Genomic DNA, 13989 nt, shown 5'->3' on the forward strand with positions numbered 1-13989 from the left:
TCCAAAACCAACACTCCCTACCCCCCTCCCCCGCCAACTTGTCAGAGGTTTTGCACAGCCGAGGAGGGAAGAAAACTGAGTGCAAAGCTCTTGGGTGGGAGAGCATGGACGAGTATAACTCTCCCGGTGGGGCCAGTCCCTGGCCCTGGAAGACCCTTAGCTTGGATTCAGACAGATACGAAGGAGAAAAAAACCACCACCATCAACCCAATATATATTTTTTTCCAACCCAATATATTTTTATTATGTGCTTGAGAGAGACAGAGAACATGCGCGCGCGAGAGTGAGCACGAGTCGGGGGGAGGGACAGAGGCAGAGGGAGAAGCAGGCTCCCCGCTGAGCAGGGAGCCCAACACGGGGCTCGATCCTAGGACCCCGAGATCATGACCTGAGCCGAAGGCAGACGCTTCACCAACTAAGCCACCCAGGCGCCCACAACCCAATATAATCTTAATTTAGGTGATGTTCACTCAGTCTTTTCAAAGAACATTCTTTCAGGCATGGCAACTACCATTTCCATCTCCCCTTGCATTTCATCTACAAGGTTCACTTTGGAGAGCAGGTGATTCAACTGGTGGTATCTCACGCCCTGTCTTTCTGGCCAGGAGAGGTTAAGTCTCCTGGTCATTTCTTTGGTAATTGCTTGTAAGGCTGGGATAAAATCACTTGTGAGAAGAACTTGGTGGTTTTGCCCGCTTCCTTCAAGCTCATGTTCGGTGAAGGCACAGGAAGAATCCTTTTAGACAGAAACTCCCCCTGTACAAAGGACACACAGCCACGCCACATTTTTAGCCTTTTATTTAAGTAAAGAAATTCCATTGAATCAAAGATAACAAAATTACAGTTTTTGTTTGTAATGATCTTTGTTTACCACCACACAGAATCAAAATAGAGCCAAAAGTAATATGAGAACATAAAATGACCAAGGACACCGTTGTTTAGTATCATTTCTTAATAAAGGTAAATATCCTCATATTTAGAAAAAATTGCATTGCTAGTTGCAAATCTTATATGCCCCTGTGCTGGAGGATCCCCCAAAATCCGGCAGCATGGAGGCTTTCAGAACACAAACTCAAAAACACATGATTTTCAGGGCAGCATCGGATGTTTCAGAAAATCAAACCAAACCAAAAATTAGGAATGTGAGCGTGATGGTTCTCAAAAATCAACCTGGAGGCAGAGCTGCCAACCGAAGAACGTGGTTGAGCAAGTCCAACCAGGGAAAGGAGAGATGAAACTGGCACCCCCTGCCGCCCCCCCGCCCTGGTGTTGCTAAGGCAGCTGCAACAGCAGAAGTCAGAAGCTCAGGTACAGTGAAGGTCTTCCTGAGGCAGTGGGAGAGACCCACATCATCTCTGGAACTGGTATGGAGAGGTGACAGGACTCTACGTGGACTTGTGCTTTAGGAAAATGGAAGAGGCCAAAACAAAAGCCAGACAAAACCCAAGTCCTACCCCCAGGATGGACCAGGTCCCCGGGAACGGTCTGGGAGAGAAGCGGCCGGTGCTGGGACCGAGGGGGTCAGCAATTAGTCTCAGTGACTGGGGACTCCTCAATGTGGGTGGTCGGGAGGGAGCAGGCCTTTGAGATGAAGGGTCTCTCTGGAGGTGCTAGAAGTGGACTGTGCCCAGTTTATGGCAATAGATTTCTTGGCTAGTGGGGACCAGAATGGGGAGAAGGTAGGTTCTAGATTTCATTACTAACTGACTGGAGTCAAGGTAGAAGACTTACCCCCTGGTTCGAAACGGACTCCAGCCGGTTCATTAGAGAGGCGTTGCGGGTGGGGTGGGGGGACAAGACATTTGGCCAGTTCTGAATCATGAGTACTGTCGGGGGGTGGGGGGTGCCTGGCATAACGAGGAGCACACAGGCCACATGAAGAGATTCTCTGGCTTTGCTGTGGCTTTGCTTCAAATTGCCACAGCAAGAGAATTTGAATTCCAGTGCCACAGTATCGTTGGAACACCAGGGGACCCTCTAGGGGCAAGGTGAGGCTTTCTGGGCACAGAGAACAATGCGCTGGGTGATGACGGTGGGCATCCTATGCCAGATGATGCTGGGAGGGGGGGCGGCGTGCTGTGGTGAGAAATGCCTGGAGGACAAAGCCCTGAGTTCTTTGGACTCCATATGACGTTCCAGGGATCTTGGGCTCTAAGAATCGATGGCACAGGAAAAGAAAAGCCCCCCACATCTCAGACATCTGCTTGCCTGGCAAACACAAACAAGAACCCACACATTGTTTCTCTGGAGCTGGCAAAGGCGATCTCAAGTCACACAGTTACAAAGGGAGCCCTCATTCAGATGTCAGGCATCGGAGCTCAGCTATCCAGAAGGCTCGGCTTTAAGGAAGGCTGTGGTTTCAGAATGAAAGCCTGAGCGGGAAGGATTTCTGCCTTGGGAAACAGGACTGTGAATCTCAAAGCTCTGCCTGAGTCCCACGGAAGGTTGGGGACATTCGCCTTATTCCAATGGTCAGCACCTGTCCCGGTCACAAGACCACCCTTGGGACAGCAAGGATATTGAGATGGCAACAGAGATTCTGAAGAGAAGCCACTCAAAGACACAGGGCTTTGGGTCATATCAAGGGTCTTCACTGGCAAAGGCTTAATGCAGAAGCTCCCTCTCTCCAAGTCCCCCCTCCCCCCAAGATGAGGCTGGAGCCTTGACAGAGCCACTGCCACTTGCAAGGGCCATGGAAGGCAGGTGGGAATGCTCAGGCAAATGATGTGTAAATAGATGACTGGTCTTCAAGTGGTCTAAGGTGAGGGCACTGGGGCTCAGCAAGGTGAAGTGACTGCCCTCAATCCAACGTGAATTAGAGACAGTTGGGATGAGAACCCAGGTCTCTTGGACCCTGGCTCCCTAACACCGGGTCAAGAAAGGAAGGCTCCTCTTTCAAGGCATATTTCCCCTCTTAGGGTATGTCACAGGGTTCCCTGCAAGTGCATAATGCTGCAGAGAGGTTAAAAGAATCTAGTGACACCAAACAACTCCCTGCTTTCATTCTGCTCTGGAATCACAGCAGGGAAGAGAAGGGCTTTTCCTGAAGTCTATTAAACTTCCTCCTAACAAAATGTATCAAGGGGACGTGACATCATTTTCTAGATAATCTTAATTTGGCCAGGATCCGTTACTCATTAGTGGTCTTCAAATTGTTTGAGAGGCAGGGAGTATGGCCAGAAGAAATGTGGGTGCTTTTCCTCCTTGGTTTTTAATGTGTTACCCCTGCGACAGGATTGTCTAGATCCATGCAACTTCTATCTTTATTCTGATTTTTAAAATATTCGAACACTTTTGAAAATTCGGCCCTGTGTTAGGCCAAAGAGGACCTTCATAGCAAGAAGAGCGCTCCCATTATCATCAGGAATGAATGACTTCAGGAAGAAAAGCAAAGAAAGCTGGAGGAAGGAAAAAGCTGACCTACATATAAAGTGCCGCTCCCTTGTTTATTAGGCAGGTTTGCATCTCTGTAAATTCAATGCTCTGTGCTCTCACTCACGGACAAACAAGAATTTTCCTGTAAGACCGCCACGGTCACATTCTCATTTCCATGCCTGAGAGCCTGAAGCCCGAACAAAGGACTTCAGTTAATTTCATGTGAGCCAAAACGGAATGTGAGTGCCATTCAGAGTCACACACTAGAAAGATTTCAGCTGGGAAGCGGCCCCCACAGTCCTGTGGGGTAAATTCCGGTCGTGTGGTGACAAAGGCCAGGCCCCAGGCCCTGCCTCTCCTTCACCAGGCCCCAGGGACTTCTGGTCCCTGGCCAAGACGCCAAGCCCCCAAGCCCCCAAGCCCCCCGGGGTGCGACAACAGGACTTTTTCTCTTCCTGAATGGAGCTGGTACCTGGCCACTACTCTGTCAAAACAGATCAAGAGATGTGACCTAAGGCAAAGGCAAAGGCACCTCTCGCTTCCTGGGATGGTGTTTCCGCCCCATTCAGTTACTGCTTTGTTTACCTACTTTCACAAAGGGTCTGTAGGAAACAGGACTATGAATCTTCTAGATCAGAGCTGGAGGGGGGAAAAGCAATGGAGGGGAGGGGACCAGCTTCCAAATGGAGGGGGTAGATGATAAAGTGCCAATTTGTGCTAAAAGAACATGGAAAGGAAATGTACCAGAAAAACAACAGTTGGGGGGCGGGGCGGGGGGAGTCACAATGACGAATTTGGTGTGTGTAAGTGATTACAACAAAGCAATCGTGGGGACCACGGAAGTCTCAATCTTTTGAGACACTGGCAGTTCTCGATGGTATTGATTAGGATGATCTGGTGATTGTCAGAAAACAACTTCAGGTTGCAGACCGTCATAGTCACTTGGACCGACACCCAAACCACATCCACCTGCACCCGTGAGGGACACATCCAGGCCCTCGGGTGGCTCCCTTTAGCCCTGAAACATCCACACAGACCCACTATTTATAATCCTATCTGTCCTGGAGCAAAGGAGATGAAGCAAGGACACTAAAAAAAAAAAAAAAAAAAAAAAAAAAAAGTGTATCCAGGCAATTTCACTCATAGTTCCATTTAGTTCCAGATAGCAACTGCTGATTTTTCAAAGTGCAGGGTTTTTAGATATTCAAGTACCACAGGACTAGAGAAAAGGAGTACTTGAAACCTCGAATAACATTTTCATTTGAAAAGACACATTTTGGAAAAATCTATCCAACAGACTATAAATATAGGCCATTAAATTAAAAATCTGGTTTCAAAATAACACCCTTTTCGGTTGGAAAGATCTTTCTCCAAACTCAGATCCAGCTTTCGAATTGTTTGGTTATCAAAAGCCAGAGCTAGAAAGACTTGGGTTAAAAAAGTAAAATTACCATTGAATGTCTAAAAAAACCCCCAAAACCCCAAACACCTCTTTCTATGAAAATGAGGGACAGGAAAAAAAGGCAAATGATGACATCCACAGGTGTAGACGAGGAGAGTAACTCCCAGGCTTCCCTGGAGGGGTGCTCTCTCAAACCTCAGCAAGCTGAGTTTGTCACGGATCGTTCGAACTGGCAGCGGTCTCGGCCATCCGCCTGGTCCAAGTTCCCCGTTTTATCGGTGAAGAAACGGAAGTTCAGAGGGACTTGTCCAGGGTCATACAGCCAGGGAAAGGCAGAGTCCGGTGTCACCGAGACCCTTCCCTCCCCACCAGGCCCTCTCCCGAGACATCACACTGTGGCCATGCCAGGGCAGCTGGACATGACAGGGGCTGCTGCTTCGGAGACCCCTGGGAGCTAAGGGACACGTCTACCCATACGTTTCCATAAAATGAGCTACCGAGATGTTTCTCATTGAAAGGCCCTGCAGTAGAACAGTGTTTCCCAAATTTGCCCTGTGATGAGGATCACCGGGGGCACTTGTCAAAAATTAAAATCTCCAGACCCCTTCCCAGACCCACTGTATTGGCCTCTCCCAGGGGAGGGACCTGGGAGGCTGAATTTTTAACAAGTGCCCCAGGTAACTCTCATCGTTGGCAAAGGTGTGGGGAGACTGTCTTAGGAGACTGTAAGGGAGGAACCTGGCTCGTGACTCCAGGTAACTTTCTTGGCCACGTGAGGAGCCACACGGCAGCGTGGGAGGCCCAGGTGCTTCACTCCCAAGCTGACCTGCCTCTTCAGCATCGGCCTAGATGGGCGAGGGCTCACCAGGGTCTCCGTAAGGACACACACGACCACAACAGAATAGCATACATCCTTCACTGCTCTTGGGGACAAGCCTTTTTGATTGGCAAAGCAAAACTGCTGTTCAGACACATTTTTAATAGGGAAACTAGATGTAATTGGCTTAAAAGCAATCAAACGCTGAAAGTGGACAGGAGGGTGAGAGCCCTGTCGCTTGTCACCATGGATAACAATGCAATGGAGAAAACCAGTAACTAAGCACAAAAAATAGCCTGGAGCTCCCAGGGACGGAGGCCTACTCCGGCACAGGTATGCCTGGTGGGTTGTCCCCGCTGATGGCATGAGGTCAGATCCAGGTCACCGAGGGAGATGGGGGACCTGAAACAGCCAGTGGGGGACGCGGGTTCCAGGGGAGGTGGCTGGGCCGCGCCAGAGTCCGGGAGGCCTCACTCCAGCTCGGCCTCCACCTGCTCAGTGTCAGAGCACTGGGACTTGTTACGTTCCCACTGGCAAATGGCGTTGGCGTACTCCACCACCAGCTTATCCATCCACGTCAGCGGCTCGGGGAACAGCACGGAACCCTCAAAGAAGCCCAGGTGGCCCCCGTGCAGAGGCAGCACAAACATGACGTTCTCCCGTTTCTCTGCGGGGGGGAAGGCAGCGGAGTGAGTCAGTGACCGGTTAGCTCCAGGGCCGGGGTGGCCCAGGCTTTCCCCACAGGTGCAGGTCAGCAAGAGGGCATCTGACTCCTACCCACTCGGCCTCGTTCACCAGAGCGGGAGGGAGATTAGGTGGGCTGGGCAGGGTGGTGGGATCTAGCAAGTATGGGAGCAGCAGCTTGGCTCTGGCACAGAATGGGCACCAGCTTAAGAAACACTTCGAAATCTAAGTGGTTCTCAAACTTGGACGTAGATTATAGAGACAGCACGTGAGTGAGCCCAGGCACTGGTATTGCTAAAGCTGACCAGGTGATTTCAGTGATATAGCCAGATGTTTCCCAAATTTCACCGTGCCTCCAAATCGCTGGGATAGCACCTTAAAATGCAGATTCTGCTTTAATAGGCCCGGAGGAGGAGCTGAGATTTTGCATTTCTAACAAGCTCCCAGATGATGCCCATGTTAGGTGCTATGGGTGGGGGCCAGGCTTTGAGAAGGGATTCCTAGCTTTTATGCTATTATTTACTAGAGAACCAGGTCAACTCAGTGGAGTCCATGTTTCTTCCTTATACTTATCTTTTAAGACTAAACCAGAACTTAAAGCTGCACGTTGTATCGAAGATGCTCGCCATATACAAACTGGCCATGCCGAGCGTGGCTACCCTGGGGCCTGACTTCAGGAGTCCACATGCGGGTTAGTCCCCCAAGCGCTAGGAAAGACCATTACTGGAGATGTGGCCAAGTGGGCAGCTGCGTGTCACTGGGGAGCGCAGGACACATCTGTCTTCCCACGGGATGGACTGACAGGGGTCAGGCTGCTCCAGGCCTTGGAGGCACCGCCTGGCACGCACGGTTCTGGCTCTGCAGGGCCCTTTTCTTGTCTGCTCCCCCTTATTCTTTATTATTTCATAAACTCTGCGTGACAGCATGAGAGCTACGGGTGTTGCTTTGGACATCAGAAGGAAACCGCGCGGCTGCTTTTTCTCACGGCCACACGCGGCTGAGCGGGTCCCTTTTGCGCAGGGAGCCTACGGTTTGCTAGCAGGTTGACGAGAGCTGGCTTTTAGCACCCAACACACCTGCATCACATGCAACACCCCCTCGGAGCAGGGCCCTGAGCTCTGCCCGTCGTATTATGTACTCCTCTAGCTTGGGGTTGGGGAGAACCCGGAGTGCCCCCTGCTCTGGTGAATGCACAGGATATTAACAAGGGAGACGTAACCACAGAGGGCTACAGAGGGCGGGGATCTGAATCACAGCGCAGGGTGTCCTTGCAGGAATTCCCAAGTGTTTCCCTCAGCTGCCCCCCTCTCGTTCCTCCCTCAGCTCCTCTCCAGCATGCAGCGAGACCCGGCCCGCCTGAAGCACAGCGACATTCCCATGAGCAACGTTCTTTACTTTCTCAGTTGCTTATATTTTTAATCCTCAAAGCAGATGGAGAGGCTGTCTGTCCGAAGAGGTAGCAGAACTGGCTTTTCTGTTTTGCGTTTCATGTCAGGTTTTAAGCCGAAATATCTAAGTCCAACTCTCAGACTTAATGGAACCCTAAGCCTGACACGATGATTTCAGAGAACACCAGGGGACTCCCCCAAATCCCTCTTGGCTGTGGATATAAATGATGGTCATCTCCGGCACCAGGATAGGACAGGAGAGGGCTCTGCCCGGGCCCCATCACAGCCGCAGGACTATAAGGCCAGGCTGAATGAGAACTCTGCCATGGGATGTCCTTCCCCATAGAAGCTGGCCTTCAGGAGGTGACAGCAGGGTGAAGGTCACAGAATTTACCAGGGCAATGTGCTGAGTGGCCGAGGGAGCAGCAGGAAGGAACACTTACCTGAAAGAGATTTTGGAATGGTTAGGAGGCTTTCGTGCACCAAGGGGTCATCAGCTGCATTAACCAGCATGAGAGGCACATAGATCTGCAACAAGAAAATAAGGCAGAAATAAACGATCGATCCCCTGTTTTAGACTCCACTGATTCAAGGCTCAAATTCACTACCAGCCACGTCTTTGAAGCAAAGGGAAGAGGGTCGCTACTCAGTTTGCCGCACGGGTGGATTGAGGGTGCCCCGTCTTCCCGGGCGGCAGCATGAATCCTAACCATGTGCTCTTGTGACTGCCTGGCAGGGGGGTGCAGGAGCAAAGCTCCTGGTGTTCTAGGTGACCCACGTGCTCTGAGGGAGTGAGGGCAGGGCTCAGTGGGGCTCCCTGGCAAAATATTTCTGATGATCCTCACAGTATCTCAGGTTAGCCTAGCTTTCAGGAAAATGACCTTACGAAGAGTTATGTACCTATTCATTCCGTTTATACTGTGGGGGAGGAAAAAGGGGAGTATGCTCCTCTCCAGACAAGGGAGACTTTCTAGAGGAATCTGAAGGTGAGAAACAGGAGGAGGCTGGTGGATATTGGGAAGCAGTCAACATCCATTTTAGTAAGACAGGCTTTTTCCTTTTAGTGCAGACAGGGTGGTGGGGGCACTCAGACGCTCCTGAACAGCGAGGCCCGGGGAGTTGTTGTGGGCCAGCGAGGCCCACAACAACAGAGGCTGGTTGTGCCGAGCCGGAGGCCTCTAACACCGGCTCTAGGCCGCTCAACGGCTGTAGTGGCTTAAAGGAAGATGCCCAAAGCCTGGGGGAGGATGCTAACTGAGGGTGGGGGGAGGGGGTGGCCAATATGGCAGATGGCAGAACTGCAATTCACAAATCACCTGCTTCCACTGGGCGAGCAGTGGGCCAAACCAGCAGGTGGACACTGACGGGGATAAACGGGAAGTCCTGTGTTTGAGTAAAAGGAGCACCTGTACAAAGAATGATGAGAGACCGGTTTGGTGGTGGTGCAGGTGAAAAACATAGGGAGTTTATGGTTGGCCACAGCCTTCACCGAATCCACTCCGAACTGGTTGCAGCTGCTGAACACTGCGTTCATATAAGCCAGTCTACCTTGTCAACAGACCTGTTTCTCCTCATTTGGATACAGAAATACATCTATTCTCCTCTGCGCTCACCAGATCATGGCAGGAATGTTGAGTTTAGTCCTAGCCACCACCCTAACAAAATGCACGGGGGCCAAAACAAGGGTCCAAGATTGCAGGAAATCTACACAGGTCTATGAGGAGCCATGGCAGGAAGGGGGCAAGATTTCATGCTAAAGGGAGACTGAGGGACAAATGGGTGTTGCGGCAATTTCCAGGGCTTTTTCACAGCCATAGGAGCAGACTGGTCCCGCTCTGCACCGAGGGGCAGCTCTGGGATTAATATACGGAGGTCACAGAGGGACAGGGTTTGGTTCAGAAACAAAACCCAAGCCAACAGCTGCAGGGGTCCGAGCCCGATTCTTCCACCGAGGGCACTGGGGAGCGTGCTCGCTGCACGTGTGCTCGCTGGAGGACGACGGGCCACTGACTGGGAGAGGCTGCTCGCTCCGAGTTCATGCTCACCCTGTGCAGGTACCGCATGCAGCTTTCCTCCTCGTAATATTCCTTCAGGGAGGTATAGCCGTGGAACTTCCTGCGACACACACACATGCAAAGGAGAAGGACAAAGCAGTACTTGTCACAAGACCGGATGCTGAGCTGACTCTGCCACCTCCAGGCTCCGTGACCTGAGGCAAACTCTTTAACCTCTCTGAGCTTCTCCCTCTGTAAAATGGAGCTAAAGGCGGTACCTTCCTGAATGGCATTAAAGTGCATGCCAGCACCGTGCCTGGCCCAGAGTCATTACTCAGAAAGTGCCATCCACAGTATTTATGAGCAGATGTTAACACCCTTCGAGTCAGGATAAAACCAGAGGTCACTGTGGACACTAGGAAACTGACATTCAAAGGCATTTATGAGAACTTTCTCAACAGAATTCTTCCTGGCAGAGGAACCCCAACCCCTGGGAACTGGAAAGAAACATGTCTCAGGTAATGGATGCGAGACAGATTCAAAGTTGCCAATTCTGCAAACCCATGGAGCAGCAGTCAGAGAGGCTTAACAGAACCTTCCCTGTTCCCGCCCTGAAGTCCAGCAGCTCGGCTCTGCCCTATGCTCTGTTCAGCCTGGAGCTCTGACACCAGCAGGCCGACTCAGCCCCAGGCCGAAGGATCTCGGGAAACCTCTTTCTGACACACCTTAGGGCCTCTGGTTTCTGACTGGTGGTTTTGTTCTATTCTGACTGGGGTCTTCACGAGACCATGCCTCCCCGGAAGCTGTGGATGTCCTTCCCAGAAGGACCCAGGGAGTGCAGGCTGCACTGTGAGGGCCCACTCGACGGGGAGTGGCCAAGGGCAGCTATCATCTCTGGGGCACCTGTCCTCATGAAAGCAGTCCCTCTGCGGTCTCAGCGGGCTGGGAAGCACGCCAGTCCTCCAGTGTTCCTGGTGACGGGCTGATGAGGAGGCTGCCCAGCCAGTCATGTTCACGGAAACTGCGACAAGCCAGCACAATTCAAAAGGGAGAGCTTTAGGGAGAGTTGAAGAACATTCTCTTTGGGGCTTACACCAATTCAGGAGATGGATGGGAGTTTAAATGTTTGGTTTCTGTCTTATTAGATACCACAATAAAGTCACACGATCCAGTGAGGTTGGGCAGAATCCATTCTCACCTTCTCAACGTACCAGCGATTTTCTCGTTTGTTTTCTTTGCCTAACTATGGGCAAATTTCAAGGTTGCCTGGTGTAAGAAAGCTACTAAAATGCCATAAGGAAGATAAGTACCCTCAGATCAATATCCGCCTATCTATTGGATGAACCCTAGCTTGCTTTAGACCACGCCTGAAGGTATCAAATGGTCACTAAGTCAAAAGAATGAGGTTGTTTTTTTTTTTTTTAAGATTTATTGATTTATTTGACAGAGAGAGGAGAGCACACAAGCAGGGGGAGCAGCAGGCAGAGGGAGAGGGAGAAGCAGGCTCCCCGCTGAGCAGGGAGCCCGATGTGGGGCTTGATCCCAGGACCCCGGGATCATGACTTGAGCCAAAGGCAGACGCTTAACTGAAGGCAGACGCTTAACTGACTGAGTCACCCAGGCGCCCCAAGGATGAGGTGTTTAAAGAGAACAGTGAGGTCAGAGATCAACAGTTGAGGTTCCAGCGAAGGCTAAGCTCAATAAGCTCAATCAGAAATTACATGTACCAGGGAAGAGGACATTGTTAGGGTCTCAGCCTCAGGTGCCTGAAGGGGGCGGACAGGTGAAGGGTAAAGGAACAAAGCGGGCGGGGTTTGCATAGGACACTCAGAGGAGAGACTTTTTGTCCCCAAAGAAAGAGACTCCGTTTTCTTGCAACAGACAGCCCTCTTGGTCTATTTTTTGTTTTGTTTTGTTTTGTTTTACTTTTGATAGAGACATGGGCAGGTACAAGAAATACTTCCCTTTCCTGCCAATGCAAATTATGTGGCAACTGATCCCTGCCCCAGGGTCAGAGCACAGCAGGTAGGGTAAGGACTATGAACAGTAGGGTGTACGCACCCCAGCTCCCCAGTTCCAGCTCAGTTATGCCACACAAGAGTGCAGAATGAGCAGTGAGATCCTCCCCTTGTTTTCTAAGAGCAACTAGAAATCTGGATTTTTCTGTGCGATCTTCAGTTTTTAAACATCAGACATTTATTCAAAGAATAAAAAAAGCCCTGGGGCCCCTGGGTGGCACAGTCGGTTAAACGACTGACTCTTGGTTTTGGCTCAGGTCATGATCTCGTGGTTCGTGGGATCAAGCCCCACGCTGGGCTCCACGCTCAGCAAGGAGTCTGCGTGAGTTTCTCTTTCCCTCTCCCTCTGCTCCTCCCCCCGTGTGCTCTCTCTCTCTCTCTCTCTCAATAAATAAATCTTTAGAAACAAAAAAAAACAAAACAAAAAACCCCTTAACACTAAAGTGGGCGAAGAAAGCCCTCGTGCTGGGCAGTGCTGGCCTGCAGCCTCCTGCCCAGCAGTCCCGTCCCCGAGCATGTGCACACCTCATCACGTTGTCATCGATCTGCATCAGGGATGTGGCTGTGTAGAGGCGGCTCAAGTCTGTGTCCTCCAGGCTCTGGGGTTTCTTAACATGGTCTCCAAAAAGAGCTTGCCTAGAATGAGACATAACAGTAGACAATAAAAAGCAGACGATAAACCAAATCATCATGTTGTACACTTGAAACATCTGACAATTTTGTCAATTATACCTCAATAAAGCTGAAAAATATTTTAAAGAACGGATGATAAACACCGACAGCAAAGCCCACTTCCTGGCCCAGAGGCAAGCCAGGAGAGTCTTTGGGAAGGCATATGGGGGCAAGTTAGAAATAGATCCCTTCAGCTTTCAGCATGTCCCAGAGGATAAGCTGGTAATGCTGACTTTTCAATAACTGCAGAAAGATGATTGTCAAGATCTTCTTTTCCTTTTCAGGGGCAGCTAGGCAGAGATCGGGTTTGAGCCTAGGTGAATACAGCTGACCCTTGAACAATATAGGGGTAGGGGCACCAACTTGTGGCACAGTCAAAAATCCATATAGAGCTTCTGACTCCCCCCAAACCTAACTACTAATATCCTACTGTTGACCTAAAGCCTTGCCCATAACATAGTCGATTAACACATATTTTGTATGTTACATGTATGATACTCTGTATTCCTACAATAAAGAAAGCTAGAGAAAAGAAAACGTTATTGAAAAAATCGTAAGGAAGAGATAATACTTTTATGGCACTGGCCTGAGAAAAATCCACGCATAGGTGGACCCACACAGTTCAAACCCGCATTGTTCAAGGGTCGACTGTATTACAAATCCTTCGCTGCAGGGGAGGTTTTAGGATGGGCTCTGTGGTGAGTGGGAGGTGGTCAGCCAAACCGTGTGGGGGCCTTCATCTACGGTTGTGGGGGCCTGTCTTTACAATGGAGCTGACACTGCCCCTTTCTCTTGAGGAGCTGTTTTTGTCACTTAACAAGGAAGACAGCAGTAAACCCATCTAGCGTTGGGGCTAGTCAATGGCTCTCCAACATGTCAGCTCAAAAGCTGATGTATACTCAGAAGAGTCGTCATTTCTCTTAAGAAAAAGATCCATCTTGAGAGGATGATAATAAGGGTAGGGATCAAAATGTGCACATTTAGACTTTTCCTTCCCTGCAAGGTCTCAGGCACACAGTTGATGGAGGACTGAGTTTGCGGCCTGGCCCTATGGTGAGAAAGGTCGTCATGGAAACTAAATGTTCTGGTATCTACTCACAACCTCTCTCAAAGAGGAACACATGCCCTTAGCATTTTTCCCCCCAAAGATTACTGGGAAGATTATATACCCAGAGTTTAGAATTCACAGTTTAAAGTGGCCCTAAAATTTCTAAATATTTGGGGCGCCTGGGTGGCTCAGTCATTAAGTGTCTGCCTTCCGCTCAGGTCATGCTCCCAGGGTCCTGGGATCGAGCCCCGCATCGGGCTCCCTGCCCCACAGGAAGTCTGCTTCTCCCTCTCCCACTCCCCCTGCTTGTGTTCCCTCTCTCGCTGTCTCTCTCTCTCTGTCAAAAAATAAATAAAAATCTTTAAAAAAAAATTTCTAAATATTTGGCTGTCTGTAGTAAATTTTAAAAATGTAAATACACCTAGAATACGTTCAGAGGACTCTCTCAGTTTGTTAAGAATTACACGTTGGACCTTCTGGACTAATTAATTAGTGGCAAGACTGGGCCCTGTAGCAAAACAAACGTTCTCTGGGAGGAAACTGCTTCCCATTCCAGAGGTGTGGAGAGGCTGACAGAGGCACTTGGTGTCA

The 13989-nt window shown here is 50.2% G+C and overlaps 1 protein-coding gene across 3 annotated transcripts in view; it reads right to left on the minus strand.

Annotated features, from left to right (window-relative positions):
• Nucleotides 1-783: 783 nt before the first annotated feature.
• ABHD2 (abhydrolase domain containing 2, acylglycerol lipase) overlaps nucleotides 784-13989 on the minus strand; it is a 96087-nt gene continuing 82881 nt past the window's right edge. For all 3 annotated transcript variants that reach the window (XM_025893269.2, XM_073882264.1, XM_073882265.1), the window contains 4 exons: nucleotides 12204-12314; nucleotides 9712-9781; nucleotides 8110-8194; nucleotides 784-6261 (listed from right to left, as the gene is read on the minus strand). In XM_025893269.2, the coding sequence (XP_025749054.1) occupies nucleotides 6065-6261; nucleotides 8110-8194; nucleotides 9712-9781; nucleotides 12204-12314 (463 nt within the window). In that variant the 3' untranslated portion in view covers nucleotides 784-6064. The remainder of the gene's footprint in view (nucleotides 6262-8109; nucleotides 8195-9711; nucleotides 9782-12203; nucleotides 12315-13989) is intronic.

Source organism: Callorhinus ursinus, unplaced genomic scaffold, assembly GCF_003265705.2.
Source record: "Callorhinus ursinus isolate GAN/ISIS: 27379988/994484 unplaced genomic scaffold, GSC_fseal_2.0 scaffold45, whole genome shotgun sequence".
NCBI lineage: Eukaryota > Metazoa > Chordata > Mammalia > Carnivora > Otariidae > Callorhinus > Callorhinus ursinus.